Source organism: Cervus canadensis, chromosome 2, assembly GCF_019320065.1.
Source record: "Cervus canadensis isolate Bull #8, Minnesota chromosome 2, ASM1932006v1, whole genome shotgun sequence".
NCBI lineage: Eukaryota > Metazoa > Chordata > Mammalia > Artiodactyla > Cervidae > Cervus > Cervus canadensis.
In genome coordinates, this window is record NC_057387.1 from 54,798,098 (window position 1) to 54,819,696 (window position 21,599).

The window sequence follows — 21,599 nt, forward strand, 5'->3', positions numbered from 1 at the left end:
AAACCATTTAACTCTATTGTCCTCCTGGTATGCTGCATTTTGTGTAGGGCAGATATATTACTGAATATACTAACTCAGCTGGTAAAGAATCCGTCTGTAATGCAGGAGACCTAGGTTCAATCCCTGGGTTGGGAAGATCCATGGAGAAGGGAATGGCTACCCACTCCAGTATGCTGACCTGGAGAATTCCTTGGACTGTGTATAGTCCATAAGTTCGGAAAGAGTTGGACACAACTGAGCAACTTTCACATACTAGAAGGATCTCATAGTAACAGTTTAACACATTACACAGATCTTAAGTCTTCTAAGAAAACATAAAATGGTCAGTGCTTTAGTTTTTCAAGGCAAGTCTTCTTTTGAAATGTGTTTGGAAAAAAACACAAAAAACCTGTAGTTGTTGGTCTCCAAACCCTAAATTGAATTCCTCCTTCAGTAGTAAAAGTAAATTTAGGTAAAAAACTACCCACAAAACTACTAGTTATGGTTCCTGTAAAAACCAGATACAGTGGCCATAACCATAAGTCATAGACTTCCTGCTGCCATATCTGACCAGATTAAAGAGGACATTTGAGTTTCAACTCTCACTCCTGCTGATTAAGGTGAGGGGTTTCATGTTATTTTAAAATCATCATCAGCTAGTAACTGGGGACCAAAAAAGAGCCCTGCAGTGAAATCTTCACAAGACTTGTGAGAAAGGATGTATCTGTTATCATGTCTAATATCTCAGCATTTGTTTTCCAAGGGTCCCCCTGGCCCAGCAGGCATCCCAGGTCCATCAGGAAAGAGAGGTCCACGGGTAAGTGGATGGGCTGCATTTCTCACTTGCTGTTAGAGTTGGTAGCTTTCCAGTATGCTTTTCCTACTGTTGTACAGTCTGTACTTCCCCTGGAAATCCGCCTGGATTGTCAAACTTAGCATGACCTTTGCCAATTCAAGAGAAGCTTGGGAACATGTGCCACTTATTTGAGTGTAAACACCCAACCAAAGTATTCTCTGTGAACATGCCCAAAAAGATAATCAAATTTGTAGATTAGTGATTGTTTTGGTGCTACTTGTAACATTATTCTTAGTTATAAAGTGATCTCATCTGTAGTTGATAGTCCAAGGTGGGGATCATTTACTTTGGGAAATGAAGAAGAGTGGGCAGCCTTAAAATAGTGCATTCCTGGATTACATAGTGGAAAATATTGGAGTTATAAACTGAAAAAATAATTGTCCTGAGGAAAAAAGCTTCCTCAAGGGTAGCAGTAGTTTTTTACATTAAGCAAGTCCAACAAAAGGTTTATTGCTGTGTTAGAATTCATTTCTTTCAAACCTCAAAAAAAAAAGTGAACTTTTACTAGCAGAAATTCTTCAAAGAGCTAGAAAAGGAATTGTGGTTGTATGTTATAAAGACAAATGTAAATACCATGTATAATCCACTTTCCTAATTTTTGCTTATCATATAAACAAATTAATGTAAAACTCACCCTAAAATGCTAATTTAAATGGTCCATATTCACATCAAGCTCTTGTTGATGTGAGGCTCCAGATGAATGCTTACTCTGCTCTAGCTGTTTAACATTTGTTTTCTTTCTCTATAGTTGATGACCTACCACGTTCCTCTCAAGAGTGTTTTCTAAACTTGTCCACTCTCCTCCAGCCACCAAACCATTTCTGTCCTCCTCTGTCAGGAGACCCTGGATTTTGCTTTCTGAGGGACCAAGTTCCCCTTTGCATTAATTGCATTCCCTCTCCACTGCTAAGGCTGTTCTTCCACAACTTAACCTTTCCTCTCCCTAGATTTTATCTTATTTGGCAACAAACAGCAAGTTATCTTTTTTTTTTTAAAGTCCCAGACTTTCACTGATGCTAATTTTTCCTAAAGTCTTTGTCCTTGCTCACTCTTGCACTAATGAGCTCTGTGGGATAATACTTTATACCTGTTGGTCCCACATCTACATCAACAACTCATTTGTTAATCCTCATAAGTTTTCCCACCTACTTTATTGAAAAATTTATTTTTGAAGACTACACAAATGAGAGTTCATGAAATCTAATTTTTTCCCTTAGTTTTCATCTTGCTAGATATACTTTCCATGTTTGCATTGCTATCACTCCTCCCCCTTCTGAAACACAATGCTCTGTTAATTCAGAAGTGAAACAAACAGATAAATATTAAGTATTTCTGTGTTAAGATAGAGGTATAACTGAAGGAAGAGTCTTCCCTCATAGTTCAGTTGGTAAAGAATCTTCATGCAGTGCAGGAGACTGGGTTCAATCCCTGGGTCAGGAAGATCCCCTGGAGGAGGAAATGGAAACCCACTCCAGTATTCTTCCCTGGGAAATCCTATGGACAGAGGAGCCTAGTAGGCTACAGTCCATATGGTTGCAAGAGTTGGACATGACTTAGCAACTAAACCACTACATAGCCGAAGGGTACAAAGGTGGGTTCCAAGCCCACATGAGTATAGAAGCCTTGGAGACCTGAAAGGCTTTCTGGAGTTGAATCCTTGTTCTACTTGCTGGTTGTATGAACCTAAGTTTACCCCTTTGTAAAGGGGAATAAATAACCACCCTGCAGGATTGTTATATGGATTAGTAATAATAATAATAAAAAAAAAAGCAGTAACAAGTTACTTACATATAGTAGGTATTTAGTAAATAGAAGCAATTATTGAATTCAAATGGACAAATGCCACTTTTTTCTTAAATTTCCCATGCTGCATGGCTTGTGGGATCTCAGTTCTGCCACCAGGGATTAAAACTGGACCACAGGCACTGAAAGCACCAGATTCTAACCACGGGATCACCAGGGAATTCCCTAAATTGACAGATATTCATTGGGAGTCTGATATGTGCTAAGTACTACACTGGTAGTATTAAAGACAGTTGCCTTTCAAAGAATTTATAATCCTCGAACTAAACAGCACATGTCATGAAGAAGTTAAAATAGCAATAAAATATTAAAATAATAGAATTGTCCCAAGGCAACATATAATTAATTGCAAATTAATTTTATATGTAGCAGTTTCTGTGGGATTGAGTAGTAAAGAGAAATCAGCTCATGCTGGTATAGCCAGGCTTTAAAGCTGGTATCGCAGTTGACACTTGAACATGATTTGAGCAGGTGTAGGAGGGGCAAGGTTAAATGAGGTAAGACTTAAGGCACGCATCATAGCATAAACAAAACCCAAGTGCAGAACGGGTTACTGGATGTTGAGAGGAGAGTAAAACAATTGCACTTTGTTATTTTGGGGCTTCTTACTCTGCACAACTTTTAGAAGTAGCACTGAACAATGTGGCTGGAGATAGAAGTGGTAAATAAGGGACATAAACACCTCAAAGCAGTGTTTTGAAGCAAAAAACAGAAACCACATTTCTGCTCTATAATCGGTGTCTTTTCTAAGACTGAAATATCCAAGACCTCAGAAGAGATAATGAGCTTTGTAAAATAACATATCCATTTTAATGAAGCATGTAATATTTATTTGAATGTTGTTATAAACACTTACTTGTATCTAGATCTGAGAATGATCTGAATTTTTTTTTCTATTTGTAGGGCACACCAGGGCCACATGGAAATCCTGGGTTACCTGGATTACCAGGTCCAAAGGTGAGTGCTTTGACTATCATGTGATTTTCGGCACATTACTAAAGAAGGTCTTTAACTTTTAAAGTCAACCTTGGAATATCGGGAATCTCTGTCATCTCCAGAGCATGAGTCTTCCGCAAGATTGTCATAGGGTGGCAGATGGCCAGGTTCCTTGAGAGCCCACCATGTTTGGATTTATAAATAGCCAGTGGTAAAGGCAAGCATGACCCTGCTTTGATATTCTAGTCTTTGTTGTCAAAATATGATGGCAATATATGAAAACCTCTGCAATGTACAGATTATGATTTGAGTAATTTACCTTAAATCAAGACTATTTTAATGTATAAATAAATACTGAGGAAATAAAACATCATTTATTTCCCTGTTTCATACTTCTCTAATATTTTCACTTGAAAAAGATCTATGAGGATAATGTTTATAGGATAGACTCATATTTTTATGAAAAAAAACTAACCTGAAAACCTGTAAAAAAATATGAGCATACATAGTTGTGTGTTAGTAGTGTGACAGATAGTAGTATGAGTATAGTAAAAAAAAGATGGAAGGATATGTACCAGGCTGGTTACCTTGATAGCAGGTATGGAATTGGAAATATAATTAAATATATATATCCATACACACACATGTACATGTGTATGTAAGCATTAGGGTTTTGGTTGCCAGTGACATCATGAATATTTCAGGGTCACTAATAACCACTCTGCTTATTAATTATCTCACTCAAAAGTAACCAAACAGCTGTTACCATACAGATATAGGTTAGATAGGATAGAGCTTAAGGACACAGGTTTTGGAATCTAACTGATTGGATTCAAGTTTTAGCCCTCTTGATTTGTATACACTGTGCTTAGCTGTGTCTGACTCTTTGTGACCTCATGGACTGTAGCCCGTCAGGCTCCTCTGTCCATGGAGATTCTCCAGGCAAGAATGCTGGAGTGGGTTGCGATTTCTTTCTCCAGGGGATCTTCCCAACCCAGGGATTGATACAGATCTCCCATATTGCAGGCGGATTCTCTACCATCTGAGCCACCAGGAAAGCCCCTTAATTTGTATGACTAGAAACAAATTACTTGCTTTGCCCCTTTAAGCTTCATTTTCTTCTCCAAAACAGGGAAAACCATAGTATGTCCTCATAGGGCTGGAGTGAAGGCTAAATAAATTGTGAGCAAAGCCCTTTACAGTGCTAACACGTCATAAGTAATACCTTATTAATAATAAGTAATAATGACTCCCTCAGTTTCTCATCACTCTCAACAATTTTTTGAGTTTAATAAAATGTCTCAGAAAAATGGCTTTTAACTACTGGATATGTACTAGAAAAAAGACAAATGCCTTCTAAAGAAATTAGAATTTTGTTTTTAAATTTGTGATTCTCTAGCTCTCCAAACTTTGTCTGGGGACTTCAGGGATCTGTAGACTAGTGGAAGGCTAGTATAGCCGTAAAGACCCAGCTCATGTTTCTCCACAGAGCTCAGGTTCTAGGGGACTTGCTATCCTACTAACAGCCTCATCTCCACAACTTGACGGAAGACAGAATAGAGGTGGGGTTTCCACGTGGCTTGTGTCATTCTTCTCTTTCCCTGCCTCAGCCAATAATAAACATATACTTGAAGAAATAAAAAAGATGGAGAATAGGGTGAGGAGAGATGAAGACAAATAGTGGAAAGCCTTTGATTTCATTGACTTCTTAAAATGTGTGTAAGCCTTTGATTTCATTGACTTCTTAAAATGTGTGTACTTAGGAGAAAATACTTGAGAAAATGATGTCTGTATCAAAAAAATTATCTTTGTCCAAAGATTAAAAACAGGGTATTTTTCAGTGTTGACTAATATGAACGTATGCCTTCAGTAAAATGCCCTAGGAGAGATGAAGTCTTAATCTCAAGATTTCTCTTTAATATCATACTTAGTAGCATAAATATAACTTTGCCTATAACTATTTACCAATAACATATTATATGAACCCCTATATTAGGGATTTTGTAAGCTCTAAGTAAAATTTGCAAGCAATTAACTGAATCTCTTGGGAACTTAGTCATATAAACCTAAATATCAGTCTTAGTTTATATTTAAATTTAATAATTTGATAGCCATCTTCAAAATAGCCAAAACTGACCATGATTTGTTTTAACTGCACATATTTGTGAGGACATTAGATTGGACTTCCCTGTTGGCTCAGATGGTAAAGCGTCTGCCTACTATGCAGGAGAGCCGGGTTCAATCCCTGGGTTGGGAAGATCTCCTAGAGAAGGAAATGGCAACCCACTCCAGTATTCTTGCCTGGAAAATCCCATGGATGGTGGAACCTGGTAGGCTACAGTCCATGGGGTCACAAAGAGTCAGACACGACTGAGCAACTTCACTTTCACTTTAGATTGTGACAGGTATTAAAAATCACCACTGTGTTTTAAATGCATCAAGTAAGGCTAGTAGTGTGTGGTTTATGAAACCAATTTTCCTAGATATTTAACATTTTAAAGAAATACGTACTTTAAAGTAATCAGGATTAATAGAACATTCAAGTTTTATACTTTGTAATCCTCTTATAGTATTTATTCAAGACAATGCAATAAATATGCAGATTTCATGCTCTCAAGGATAAATTTTGACATGTAATCACAGGATTTATTTTCCTTTGGGAACAAAGATCCCTCTTAGGTTAATGGATTTTACAGTATTAAGACATTTTCAGAATTTTTCTCTTTTCAGTTATTATTTAGCAAGAATAACATAGAATTATTGTCCTCTAAGAAAATTGTATAAAAAATCTTGCCACTTGTATAAGAAATTGCACATTTCAAAAGGGGTTACCTGAACCTGTGAAAAGACCAAATTAAGGCAATTGCAAGTTTAGAAAAATTTACTGCAATGGAAAATGCAGTGCATTATGAAATGTTTATACAATCATATTTGGATTAATATATTTTATAAAAATTGTTAGAACTGATATCAACCAGGGCTCTTGGCCTTAACCAGTCAATAGAAATTTCAGATTCCTTATGTGGGGTGAGGAAATGGGTGTGTTCAAGGGTTGGAGCGGAGGGGTGACTTAGATGTTTTCTCACCACTTTGGTGGTGCGTATAGTGAAAAAGTGAAAGTGGAAGTCCCTCTGTCATGGGCTATATACAGTCCTCATGGACTATACAGTCCATGGAATTCTCCAGGCCAGAATACTGGAGTGGGTGTAGCTGTTCCCTTCTCGAGAGGATCTTCCTAGCCCAGGGATTGAACCTAGGTCTTCCGCATTGCAGGTGGATTCTTTACCAGCTGAGCCACCAGGGAAGCCCAAGAATACTGGAGTGGGTAGCCTATCCCTTTTCCAGGGGATCTTCCTGACCCACTAATTGAACTGGGGTCTCCTGCATTGCAGGTTGCATATAGAGGTATATGCAATGCATTGCTTTTGCTCTGACCCCCTGTTTTGGCTCCCAGCTCTTCAGAAGTGGCAGTTGGGTGTTGGTTTTTTTTTTTTTTTTTTTTTTTGGCCTTTTTGTTTGTCCGAGATGCAACTTTTACTGAAAATATCACATTTATTATTTGTTACATAAAACAAAAAGTCTCTTAAGAATGAATATACCTTAAGATAGTATAGAAATATGTTCTATTTATAAGGTTATTTTAAAGTTTATAAGAATAAAGCTTATTTTGCAAACATACTCTAGATTGATGCAAAATCTAACATTTTAGTTTCTGTTATACTTTTACAATTAAGTTAGTATTTACCATCAAGGACAAAGAATGTAACTTATCTTTGGTGGTTCTCAACTCTGTTCAAGCAAAATAAGTTTTCACATGTTTGTCTTCCTTAATAGATTCTGAGTTATTTGAATGCAGGGGCCAGATCTTATTCCTCTTTACCTTTGTATCTAGCCCAGTGCCTAGCATGTGTTAGGCATTCTATAAATGTTTAACTGAAGCAGTAAACAGACACCATTAGTAATAAGGCACTGGCATCATAAGGGAATAAGAACTAGCACTTACTGAGCATCTAGTATCAGTTGACAGTATTTTATGTATGCCATCTCATTCAATTCCACTTCAGTTAAAGAGTACTATTCAGAGCAGGCTTTATTACCTTCTGCTTTCCATAGAAGAAAACATATTCAGAGAAGTAAGTATTTAACCAAGGTAACACAGTTTAACTGGCATCAGAATTAGATCTGTTTTACTCTTTACCCTACACCTATTTGTCTCTACTACCATAGTGAGTGGTTCACTATGAACCTTAAATGTATGAAATAGCACCTTAAGAAGGAAAGATGAGGGTGGGTAACCTAGTATAATTAAAGACTTTCTGAATTCATTTAGTAATAGTAACACAATATGTCCATTCCAAGTTTCCAGCTAATCCTTTGGATGCTAATAAAATATAAATGCCATAAAGAGTGAAACTGAACTCTCATTCCTTAGAACTGTGTTGCTAAATTGCTAAATAGTAGAAGAACAAAATGCCACACAAAAAATTTTGTGGGTATATAACATTTTTCAGCAGTATTAGAACTAATTTAAAATAGAGATAAACTATTGAGTTCTTCAGCTGAAATCAGTAGACTTCTGATAGAAATATTGTTTTTCTTAAAAAAAAGGTCTTTCTAAAAAAATATCAAGTGAATTCTGCTTTTCTATTTGCTAGAGAGAATGACGTTTTTCTTGCCACCAAATTCTATCTAGGTCCACAGTTCATCATATTTACTTATTTAATATAAACTTTATTTGTGGGGTGCTGGAAATTTTTATTACTATTAATTAATACATGATCGATTATGTAGTAGATCTTCAGACATGAGTCCAAATGAAGAATCTATATCTTCAGCCTACCCTATACTTACAGTTCTAGTCCAGGCAATCTATTTGTGTCCAGATAATTTCTTTCCCAAAATTGCTTCTTAAAGTCTACTTAAAAACGTTCCATGAACGTTAATTAGTAGCATATATTACTTTAGTCAAGTTCAATAGCTCCTTCAAATTTAATCCTGTTCAGTGAAAACATCTAACCTTAGTAAGCTGCTATTAACAGTGTCCTGTTAGTATAGGCTTGGCCAAAATGTTCATTTGGGATTTTCTTTTAAGCTCTTATGGAAAAATCTGCAAGAAATTTTTGGCCAACTCAATAATATTAAATGAAATGTTATTAATTAATAATATTAAATATTGAATTCCAAAGAGTATGTCTTTGTGCTATACTTTATTTCTGGTTTTGGCCCTCTGTTCCCATGTTTCCATCATGTCCCCCTTGCTTGTGAGTTAAATAAATACATTGAGTATAGATGCTGACCCATTCTAAGAATTTTTTTTTTACAGAGTCAGAGTCAGATTGCTATGAAAAGTTTTCAGTCCAACATTCTGACAATGTAAAGTATGATAAAGTGTTGAAGACTTAGGTGCTCCTGTTGTTCTGTACAACATAAGGACCTTTATGTAAAGGACCAGACAAATATGACAAATACATTAAATTTTTTTCCTTCTAACCATCAAAGACTGTTAGGGTCACATCAAAAGGATTCAGAAGCTAATCTGAAAAGCTTCTACTAGTCAAAGGCTGGTATAATTTGAGCATCATTAAGAATATTAACTGTAGTGGAGTGTCACATCAAATATCTCTAAATCCATGAGTTTACTTTGTAGCTAAGAACAGAGAAGCCCTCATTGGTCACCTTTAGAGGATGCTAGGGAATTGCATCTATGACATTGTATATTCAACAATTCAATTCAAATCTGACACTAACTACCCCAAGTTAGTGTCAGACTCCACAGATTTAAGGGCTCAATCCCACATGACTCCCCACATTTGAGATGCTAACAACAGAACACTTGTGCCTGGCTGACTACATGTCCAGGGCTTCCCACGATCTCTTCCTCTCCCAGGTTTGATATTTTGCTGTAATAGCTCACAGAACTCAGGAAAACATTTTAATAAGGCTTACCAATTTATTATTAAAAAAATAGAACTCAAATAGCTGAAAGGTAGAGATGCATAGGGCAAAATATGGAGGGTGGAAGCCTAGAGCTTCCATGCCCTTCCTAGGTACATCATGCTCCCAGTGTGTTCACCTACTGGAAGCTCTTGGAATGTCTTTAAGAGATTTTATACTAAATTTCTACCACCCCCTCCTGTCCCTGGAGGTGGGGGAGGAGATGGAGCTAAATTTTACTACCCTCTAATCACTTGTTTCCTTTCTGGTGATTAGTCCCCATCCTGAAGCTATCTGGCTCCCTCTCTCCAGTCACCTCATTAGCATAAGTTCAGATCAAAAAGGGCTTGTTATGAATAACAAAAAGCACTCCTGTGACTCAGGAAATTCCAAGGGTTTTAAGATCTCTGTGCCAGGAACCAGTGACAAAGACCAAATGTATACTTTCAGAATGTGGTCCACTGGAGAAGGGAATGGCAACCCACTTTAGTGTTCTTCCCTTGAAAGCCCTATGTACAATATGAAAGGAAAAAAGATAGGATACTGAGACATGAACTCCTCAGGTCGATAGGTGCCCAATATGCTACTGGAGATTAGTGGAGATATAACTCCAGAAAGAAGGAAGAGATGGAGCCAAAGCAAAAACAACACCCAGTTGTGGATGTGACTGGTGATGGAAGCAAGGTCTGATGCTTTAAAGAGCCATGTTGTCTAGGAACCAGGGATGTTAGGTCCGTGAATCAAGGCAAATTGGAAGTGGTTAAACAGGAGATGGCAAGAGTGAACATCGACATTTTAGGAATCGGTGAACTAAAATGGACTGGAATGGGTGAATTTAACTCAGATGACCATTATATCTACTATTGTGGGCAGGAATCATTTAGAAGAAATGGAGTAGCCATCATAGTCAACAAAAGAGTCCAAAATGCAACACTTGGAGGCAATCTCAAAAACAACAGAATGATCTCTGTTTGTTTCCAAGGCAAACCATTCAATATCACAGTAATTCAAGTCTATGCCCCAACCAGTAATGCTGAAGAAGCTGAATTTGAATGGTTCTGTGAAGACCTACCAGACCTTCTAGAACTAACACCCCAAAAAGATGTCCTTTTCATTATAGGGGACTGGAATGCAAAAGTAGGAAGTCAAGAACACCTGGAGTAACAGGCAAATATGGCCTTGGAGTATGGAATGAAGCAGGGCCAAGGCTATTAGAGTTTTGCCAAGAGAATGCACTAGTCATAGCAAACACACTCTTCCAACAACACAAGAGAAGACTCTACACATGGACATCACCAGATGGTCAACACCAAAATCAGACTGATTATATTCTTTGCAGCTGAAGATGGAGAAGCTCTATACAGTCAGCAAAAACAAGACTGGGACCTGACTGTGACTCATGAACTCCTTATTGCCAAATGCAGACTTAAATTGAAGAAAGTAGGGAAAACCACTAGACTATTCATTGTATGACCTAAATGAAATCCCTAATGATTATACAGTGGAAGTGAGAAATAGATTTAAGGGACTAGGTCTGATAGAGTGCCTGATGAACTATGGATGGAGGTTCGAGACATTGTACAGGAGACAGGGATAAAGACCATCCCCAAGAAAAAGAAATGCAAAAAAGCAAAATGGCTGTCTGAGGAGACATTACAAATAGCTGTGAAAAGAAGAGAAGCGAAAAGCAAAGGAGAAAAGGAAAGATATTCCCATTTCAATGCAGAGTTCCGAAGAATAGCAAGGAGAGATAAGAAACTCTTCCTCAGTGATCAAAGCAAAGAAATAGAAGAAAACAATAGAATGGGAAAGACTAGAGATCTCTTCAAGAAAATTAGAGATACCAAGGGAACATGTCATGTAAAGATAGGTTCAATAAAGGACAGAAATGATATGGACCTAATGGAAGCCGGTGATATTAAGAAAAGGTGGCAAGAATACAGAGAAGAACTGTACAAAAAAGATTTTCATGACCCAGATAATCACAATGGTGTGATCACTCACCTAGAGCCAGACATCCTGGAATGTGAAGTCAAGTGGGCCTTAGGAAGCATCACTACAAACAAAGCTGGTGGAGGTGATGGAATTCCAGTTGAGCTATTTCAAATCCTGAAGGATGATGCTATGAAAGTGCTGCATTCAATATGCCAGCAAATTTGGAAAACTCAGCAGTGGCCGGAGGGCTGGAAAAGGTCAGTTTTCATTTCAATCCCAAAGAAAGGCAGTGCCAAAGAATGTTCAAACTACTGCACAATTGTACTCATCTCACACGCTAACAAAGTAATGCTCAAAATTCTGCAAGCCAGGCTTCCACAGTATGTGAACCATGAACTTCCAGATGTTTAAGCTGGTTTTAGAAAAGTCAGAGGAACCAGAGATAAAATTGCCAACATCTGCTGGATCATCGAAAAAGCAAGAGAGTTCCAGAAAAACATCTATTTCTGCTTTGTTGACTATGCCAAAACCTTTGGCTGTGTGGATCACAATAAACTGTGGAAAATTCTGAAAGAGATGGGAATACCAGACCCCCTGACCTGCCTCTTGAGAAATCTGTATGCAGGTCAAGAAGCAACAGTTAGAACTGGACATGGAACAACAGACTGGTTCCAAATAGGAAAAGGCTGTGTACTGTCACCCTGCTTATTTAACTTATATGCAGAGTACATCATGAGAAATGCTGGGCTGGATGAAGCACAAGCTGGAATCAAGATTGCCAGGAGACATATCAATTACCTCAGATATGCAGATGACACCACCCTTACGGCAGAAAGTGAAGAAGAACTAAAGAGCCTCTTAATGAAAATGAAAGAGGAGAGTGAAAAAGTTGGCTTAAAGCTCAACATTCAGAAAACTAAGATCATGGCATCCGGTCCCATCACTTCTTGGCAAATAGATGGAGAAACAGTGGAAACAGGGGCAGACTTTTTTGGGGGCTCCAAAATGACTGCAGATGCTGACTATAGCCATGAAATTAAAAGACCCTTACTCCTTGAAAAGAAAGTTATGACCAACCCAAACAGCATTTAAAAAGCAGAGACATCACTTTGTCAACAAAGGTCCGTCTAGTCAAGGCTATGGTTTTTCTAGTAGTCATGTATGAGAGTTGGACTATATAGAAAGCTGAGTGCTGAAGAATTGATGCTTTTGAACTATGGTATTGGAGAAATCTCTTGAGAGTCCCTTGGACTTCAAGGAGGTCCAACCAGTCCATCCTGAAGGAAATCAGTCCTGAATATTCATTGGAAGGACTGATGCTAAAGCTGAAACTCCGATGCTTTGGCCACCCGATGTGAAGAACTGATTCATTTGAAAAGACCTTGATTTTAGGAAAGATTGAAGGCAGGAGGAGAAGGGGACAACAGAGGATGAGATGGTTGGATGGCATCACTGACTCAATGGACATGAGTTTGAGTAAACTGCAGGAGTTGGTGATGGATAGGGAGGCCTGGCGTGCTGCAGTCCATGGGGTCACAAAGAGTCGTACATGTTTGAGCAACTGAACTGAATACTTTTATTATACCACAGTGTCATTATTTTAAAAAAATGGTAAATATTAGAAAAATAAAGGGAAAGAATAAATTTTTGCTTATGAAATTGCCTTACCTTTCCTAGAATTAAAGCTTAGTTCTGATGCCGAAAGCTCAGAAGTACACCGGTGCCAAATTAAATCTCGGAGACAGAGTTTTGAGTGACGTGGAAAAGGATAGCTTTATTTTTTGCCTGGAAAAGGGTGACACAGTGGGCTCATACTCTTACAACCATGTGTCCCAACTTGGGAAAGATAGAGACAAGTTGTATAGTAATTATTCAAAGAGGACGACATGATTAGCTTGTGGACATTCATGTCCACGAAGGGTTAATGATGAGGTAAGTTAGGAGTCTATATTGTCAACCTTCAGGTCCAACTGGTCTGGGGTCTATATACTTGTGGGTAGCATACCATCATTAATCATTAACTTCTCTCACCTGGAGAGTTTCAGTATTTGCCAAGTAGCTCAAAGATACTGTTGTGTGTATCCTTTGATGGGGGATATAAGACCTTGCCCCAAGGCTCCTCTTGACTGTTTTCTCCCAGATCTCACATCACCTCCCTTCCCCTAATTTACAATTGCTTGAATTTGCCCTTTGGAATTCAGGGAACATCTTGGAGGCTGAAGGGAGGCTGTTTCCTATAATCAAAGAAATGAGGGGCACAGAGTCCTTGTGCCCTGGAGCCCAACAGGGCCCTGCACAGTATCAGTACAATCAAATGGTTGATGAAGGGAAGTTTCTTTTTACAGAAAAATCTAGCAAATTAAGAATACTAGAATTAAAAATCACCACTTTTGCCATCCTGATGAAAAAAAGATTAAAAAACAGAAGCAACTCAGGAAGTCCAAAGCCCTTGAGGCAGGAGGATGCTTGGCAGGCTTTGAGGAATGCTGAATGAGATAAGTGGTAGGAGATAGATCAGAGAGATAGTAAGAGGCAGGTTAGTTCAGACGTTGCAGGTAAGAATTTTGGTTTGAATTTTACTGTTGTGTATTTGTTGGAGAGTTCTAAGTACAGGGAAGCCTGGCGTGCTGCAGTCAATGGGGTTGCAAAGAGTTGGACATGACTGAGCGACTGAACAAGAACAACAAAGTAGAAAGATGGCATCATGCAATTTACGTTATGGAAGGATGGTTCTGGCTATCACAGAGAATAGATTGGGGTAAGGGAAGGGAGAAATAGGAACACCAGTTTAGAGACTTCTTCATTGGTCTACCCAAACTCATGCCATGGATGAGGGACTAGAGTGTTAACAACAGTGACAGTGTGAAGTGGTCAAAATCTATACATATTTTGAGGTATAGTCAACATAATCGCTGTTGAGTCACTTACAAGTAGTTGAACAGCTGGTATTGTGGGAGCTGCCATCTACTGGAATGAGGAGGAATGTGATTTGGGGTTTTCATTGGTTTTGTTTTTGCCTGGGATGAAATCAAGGGTTCATCTTCATTAATGTTTTCAAAGAACCAACCTTTGGATTTGTGGATTTTTTTCTATGGACCATTTAATGTTTAATTGATTTTTAGCTCTATTCTAATTTAGAGCTATGAATATCTCTCTAAGGGCTGATTTCCCTGAAGAAGAAAATGGCAACCCACTCCAGTTTTAGGAGAATCCCATGAACAGAGAAGCCTGGTGGGATACAGACCATGGGGTCACAAAGAGTTGGACACGACTGAAGTGACTTGGTGTTGCAGAACCCAGTACTTGAGAAACCAAGCACCACACTTGGAGAGTAGGAGAACTCAGGTTTATTATACCAGTGGGCCCAGAGGAATTAATACCCTAAGCTCTGAGCCTTGAACAAAGGGATTACAGAGTTTTTATAGACAGACTATAGTGAGCAACAGGCTGGTTTAAACTAAGGGGTTTCACGTACGCGGAAAAAGTAGTCAAGATGGGGAGGGGGATGCCTGACCTTTACACAGACAGGCATGATTAAGCAGGTTTCCAGGGGCTGGGCAATTGCAAAGAGCAGGACAAGGGTGAGTGAGATAAGCTCCAGTTCCTAGTACTGTTAGTCCCCACTTTCTGAGACTATGTGACCTATGTGATCCAGACTGCAGGGAACAAGCTGAGTTACAGAGGTGGAAGGAGCAAGAGGTTATATAAAATTTTAATTTTTCCTCTTCATTAGTACACACATGTGCACATTTGATGTGTTGTGTTTCCATTAAGTTGAAATAAATGCTTTCATCTTCACTCATGGGTTATTCTGAAGTACATTGTTTTGTTTAATGTTCATCAATTGGAAGCTTTTCTCGTGACCTTATTGTTACTGATTTCTAATTTAGTTCCATTGTGGTCAGTACACAATGGAAGAGTTTAATCTTTTAAAATTTGTTTGAGGCATTTTATGGCCCAACAGGTGATCTATCCTGATTAATATTTCACATGAACTTCAGAGGGTTGTGTATCTTGTATTTGTTGGGTATCAGTTCAGTTCAGTCAATCAGTCCTGTCTGACTCTTTGCGACCCCACTGACTGCAATATGACAGGCTTCCCTGTCCATCAGCAACTCCCACTCCCGGAGCCTACTCAAACTCATGTCCATTGAGTTGGTGATGCCATCCAACCATCTCATCCTCTGTCATCCCCTCCTCTCGCCTTCAATCTTTCCCAGCATCAAGGTCTTTTCAAATGAGTCAGTTCTTCTCATCAGGTGGCCAACGTATTGGAGTTTCAGAGTCAGCATCAGTCCTTCCAGTGAATATTCAGGATTGATTTCCTTTAGGATGGACTGGTTGGATCTCCTTGAAGTCCAAGTGACTCTCAAGAGTCTTTTCCAACACCACAGTTCAAAAGCATCAATTCTTCAGCACTCAGCTTTCTTTATGGTCCAACTCTCACATCCACACATGACTACTGGAAAAACCATAGCTTTGATTAGACGGACCTTTGTCAGCAAAGTAATCTGTGTTTTTTAATATGCTGTCTAGGTTGGTCATAGCTTTTCTCCCAAGGAGCAAGCGTCTTTTAATTTCATGGCTGCAGTCACCATCTGCAGTGATTTTGGAGCCAAAAAAAGTCTCTCACTGTTTCCATTATTTCCCCGTCTATTTGCCATGAGTGTTCTGTAAATGTCAATTCGATTAGGGTGGCTTATGGTAGTCAAATTTTCTCTGTCCTTACTAGTTGTATTTGTGTTTAGAAAGTGTTTAGTTAGTGTTTGCTGCATGTATTTTGCAGCAGTCTGTGATACATGCACATATAAGGTTGATTGTTTTCCTAATTATCAGATATTTTAATCATTATCAAATACATTTAGTAAGTCTCCTCTTTTTGAAGTCTAATGTGTTAGTAATAGAGTTGCACCAACTTTTTAGTGCTTTTTGTCTGTCTACTATATAAATTTCCTTTCCTTTACCTTTCTATATTTAAATTGCATCTCTTATAGACACTGTGTAGTTGGATTTTACAAGTTTATCCAGGTTGATGATCTCTGATTTTTCATTAGAGCATTAAGTTCATTTACACTTGTGTAATTTTGATATGACTGGGTCTTGCTCTTCTGCATTGTCATTTCTTTTCCGTTTATCCCCTATGTTTTGCCCCTTTATTCCTTTTTTCTACCTTCTTTTTGGATAATCAAATATTTTTTAGTATTCTATTTAATTTCTCTGTTGGCATTTCAGCTGTATTTCTGATCTTTAGTCATTGCTTTAGGGGTCACAATATGCATTATTATTGTAGTTTACTTGGAATTAATATGGTAGTATTTCATGTAGAATATGACTCATACAATTATTTAGCTATTATCCTCCTGTATTTTATGTTCTGTTATTTATTTTACATCTGCTGCTGCTAAGTCGCTTCAGTTGTGTCCGACTCTGTGCGACCCCACAGACGGCAGCCCACCAGACTCCCCCGTCCCTGGGATTCTTCAGGCAAGAATACTGGAGTGGGTTGCCATTTCCTTATCCAATGCATGAAAAGAAAAGTGAAAGGGAAGTCGCTCAATCAGGTCCCACTCTTAGCGACCCCTTGGACTGCAGCTACCAGGCTCCTCTGTCCATGGGATTTTCCAGGCGAGAGTACTGGAGTGGGTTGCCATTGCCTTCTCTGATTTTACATCTATATCATTATAAACCCAATAGTACAATGGAATAATTTCTGTATTAAGTAATCAGTCTTTTAAGGAAATTAGAAGAAACAAGCAAGGGATTTATTTTCATTTCCAGAGCTCTTTATTCCTCCCTTTGGATCTGAGTTTCTATCTGGTGTCACTTCTCATTAGCTAGAAGAAATTCCTTCAGTATTCTTGGAGTACAGTTCTACTGGCAATGATTTCTCTTGGTTTTTGTTTACGTGAAATTTCTCTACATTTTTTTGAAGGATAGTTAAACAGTCATCGAGTAAAGAAAATCTTGGTTGAGAATGTTTTTCTTCCAGTACTTTAAACATGTCTGTTGTTCTCATCTTTTGGCCTTTACTGTTTCTGATGAGAATTCAGCCAACATTATTGTTTCTTTCAATATGATATGTAATTTTTCACAGAATATCTTAAGGCTTTTATCTTAATCTGGCTTTTAGTAGCTTTACTATATTATATGAAGGGTTTGTTTCCTTTAGATATTTCTTATTTGGGCTTTACTGAATGCCTTATAACCTATAAAAATTTTTAAACAAATTTGGGTCATTTTTGGACATTACTTTTTCAAATAGTCTTTCTGTCCAATTATTTCTCTCCTTTCCTTCTGGGCCTTTATTTACATGTATGTTAGATTACTCAGTATTGTCCCGTAGGTCACTAGATCTCTGTTCATTTTTGCCATGTATTTCTTTCCTCTTCAGACTTCTATAGATCTGCCTTTAAGTTCACTACATTTTACTTCTGCCTTCTCTAACATGGTGTTAATATCATCCAGTAAATTTTTATTTCAGATATTGTATCATCAGTTTTAGGTTTTTAGTTGATTTTTTATATAGTTTTCATCTGTCTGTTGATAATTGTTCACTCATTATGATCATCCTTTCCTTTAAGTCCTTGAACATATTTATAGTAATTATTAAATCCTCAACTGCTAATTCTAACATCAGTCCTCTTGAGGACTTTGACCCCTTTTTGTCTTTGTGTGTGCTTAGTCATGTCCAACTCTTTGCAACCCTTTGGGCTGTAGTCCACCAGGCTCCTCTGTCCATGGGATATCCTAGGCAAGAATAGTGGAGTGAATTGCTATTTCCTTCTATGGGGGATCTTCCCAAACCAGGGATCAAACCCACGTCTTTTGTGTCTCCTGGATTGCAGGAGGATTCTTTACCCATTGAGCCATCAGGGAAATCCTTTTTTGTCCTTTGGAGACTTGATTTTTGTTCTGTAGGTGCTGAAATAACTGGTGCATCACCTTAAACTTCTACGGGTTTAGAAACACTTAAAGGGCATATTTCAGTTTTTGCTTGTGGTGTTAGTGCAAGTCCATTAGTCCCAAGAATATAGTATTTGCTTTTAAAGTATAACTCTTCCTCAGTTTCAGGAGAGAGGTGTTTATTCAGATATTTACCATGTTCCTCTAAAATGATGTGGCTCAAACCCCAAACTTTCCTCTGTAATGACCAGCAGCTGAAATTTGTGAATTCTTTTAGCCCTTTAGCTGTTGCCTTCTGCTGAGCTTTTTGGAATCTATCTCATGAAAATGCATGTCAGGATCAGCCAAGAATTAAAGAAAGTCTATATTTAAGTTTTTTGGGAAGCTGACTTTCTTTCTAGGATTCTCTCCCTTAATTTACAATCATTCTGGTACTCCTACACTCTGTCTTCTGACACCATTAGCCAAAAAGTTTGTTTCTCTGCTTGAATTCCAACTGTTCCATGAAGACTTGGAAATGTTCTTAGGAGAAAGGCTGTGTAAATGTGTATTACACCAAGTGTGGATTCTTCTTTCAAAAATTGAATACCCTCCAGCCTTGTTTTTTTATTGTTCCCCTGTGTTTTTAAGTAGTTGTTTTATGTATCTTGTTTTGATTTCATAGTTGTAATCTTCAGGAAGATTAATTGCAGATGTGCAACCCTGACACTGTCAATTCCCAAGAGTTCCTTTTTGATTATACTCAATTTGAGACAACTATTTAACATCCAAGTGGAGATATATAATAAGAGTAAATGGATTTGGAACTCAGGGAAGATATTGTAGCTAAAAGTATCATACATTTCAGAGTCATCAATGTATATATGGAATTTAAAGCTATGGAACTGATGAGATCACATGGGGATGAATGTAGACATTGAAATGTCCAAGGACTAAGTCTTGGGTTACTTCAGAATTCAATTAGGAAGATGAAGATGAACTAATAGAGGGAACTGAGAATGAATGATCAATAAGGTAGGATAGTGATAGGGACAAAAGCCTGAGTAGAGTAGATCTAAGAAGGAATGGCAGGAGACAAAGTCATCTAGTTAACACAGACAACTTTCTAAAGGAGTTTTCTCTAAAAGGGAACAGTATAATGGAGCAGAGAAGGGAGATGTGGGCTCAAGGAAAGATGTTTTTTAAGATCGGAGAAATTACATTGTGTTTACTTGGCAACAGCAATTATCTTAGACATAAAAATTAAAATAATGTAAGGAGGACAGTTCACCAATGATGTCCTTTGGGAGTTTGGTTGTGATGGCAGAGTATTTTGGAACAGATTAAGGAGAGATATAGTGGATTTGGTTATGAGAGCTTATCAAAGCTGAAAGCAAGATAATCAGCTGAGAGTGAAGAGAGAGAAGTTAGGAAATAATCATCTAAGAAAAATGGGAAAGTGAATTGACTAAGCAACTACTGAACATGTCAAAAGACAAAACAAGACAAAATCAATGTAAGTCATGAATTTAATGTGAGATTTGTCATCATGATTGTTTTCTCTTACATTTACCCACTCTGGGTAGGGTCAGAGTAAGTGGAGTTTATATTTAAGATTTTCCAGGTAAACTATGACAGAGAAAGAAACAGGTGGTGGTGTTACTTATGTATGCAAGGAAATAGTTAGAATATAAGACACTGGAATTTAGGCTCTCTAGAGATGGAAAGTGAGGCCACTAGGGGATGAGAGAGTGAAAACGTAGTGGGATCACATATTAGTAGTTCCAGTGGATCAAATAATTGCTAAAGTTACAAGGGCTTAGAGTGAGCTATAAAGATAAGGTGTTGGTTAGAGAGCATAAGGCTTAAAATTGAGATTATAGAGCTTGTGTAGTTATTGCTAACATTAAAGCCAGGATTATTCAAGTGGTACTACCTCAGGATCATGTCATTTAATGTTTCCTTTGTGATACTCTCCCAATTTAGCTTATTCATACTCTGCAATTTTACATTCCAAATTATTTTCATTAAAATTTTTCTGCTTCATCAGTAATTCATTCAAGTGTTCTCTGCTTTTCAAGATGGCCATAATTGTAAACATTTTTACAATGTTTATGTTTACCTTGTGTTACAAAAATTGTAAACATTTTTAAATGATTGTATTTACTACTGTTATTTTTAATACTATTAAATACTGTTCTAACATCTTTATGGGTCTAATATCTTAGTTTGATTATTTAATTTATAAACATTATTTTTAATTCCAAGGAGTTTGTGAAAAGCCAATCAGATGTGGCCAGAAGTGTTTCAGGAATCATAGAATAAATACAAAATGAGGGAAATATAAGTAAGACAGTTTGGAGTGTTCCCCTTAAATGCAGAAAAGTATGTCCTACTTCCTTGACATTTCAGACAAAATTGGCATATTCAATAATCTCTTCCTCATGCATTTTATACTAGGATCAGTGCACAACTGGCCAGGTTAAAAGCATTTTCTTCATGCTGACTTAAATTTCCGGTTCTAGAATATGACTTTATCAGTACACTCAAGCATCTTTGTGTGTCAGTAAAAGAGATTTGACATATCTCTTTAAATATGTTGCCAAGATATATAAAGCTTAGGAATAAGAAAACAGTTTGTCTTTACATCTGGTTTTTATTGGTTAATTGATTACTTTCTTCCACTTTTCAGGTTTTTTTTTTAAGTGGAAGATGAAATGTCAGATTAGAAGATGATGTCAAGAAAGTTATTTGAAAGATAATTATATTAAGGAACTTGGTATATAATAGAAAACTCAGGGCTTCCCTGATAGCTCAGTTGGTAAAGAATCCACCTGCAATGCAGGAGATCCTGGTTTGATTCCTGGGTTGAGAAGATCCGCTAGAGAAGGGATATGCCACCCACTCCAGTATTCTTGGGCTTTCCTGGTGGCTCAACTGGTAAAGAATCCGCCTGCAATGAGGGAGACCTGGGTTCGATCCCTGGGTTGGGAAGATCCCCTGGAGAAGAGACCAGCTACCCACTCCAGTAGTCTGGCCTGGAGAATTCCTTGGACTGTATAGTCCATGGGGTCACAAAGAATCAGACACAACTGAGTGACTTTCACTTTCAGAAAATTCAGATTGGACCTAAAAAAGAGTTTTTAGTGTGAGAATTAAAAGTAAAAACATTGGCCATAAAAAGTTTTATTCAAATTTCTCAAGGGCTGTCATTTAAGTTCTTTTCAAATTTTTTGTAAATATTGCCTCAAATCAATCAATTAGGCTTTATAAT

General features: G+C 37.7%; 1 protein-coding gene across 8 annotated transcripts in view; it reads left to right on the top strand.

The window, feature by feature from the left end:
• The window catches only part of COL24A1 (collagen type XXIV alpha 1 chain), a 371,899-nt gene that overhangs the window by 41,070 nt on the left and 309,230 nt on the right, over window positions 1–21,599 (top strand). For all 8 annotated transcript variants that reach the window (XM_043460779.1, XM_043460785.1, XM_043460778.1 and 5 more), the window contains 2 exons: window positions 743–796; window positions 3,542–3,595. In XM_043460779.1, coding sequence (XP_043316714.1) covers window positions 743–796; window positions 3,542–3,595 — 108 coding nt within the window. The remainder of the gene's footprint in view (window positions 1–742; window positions 797–3,541; window positions 3,596–21,599) is intronic.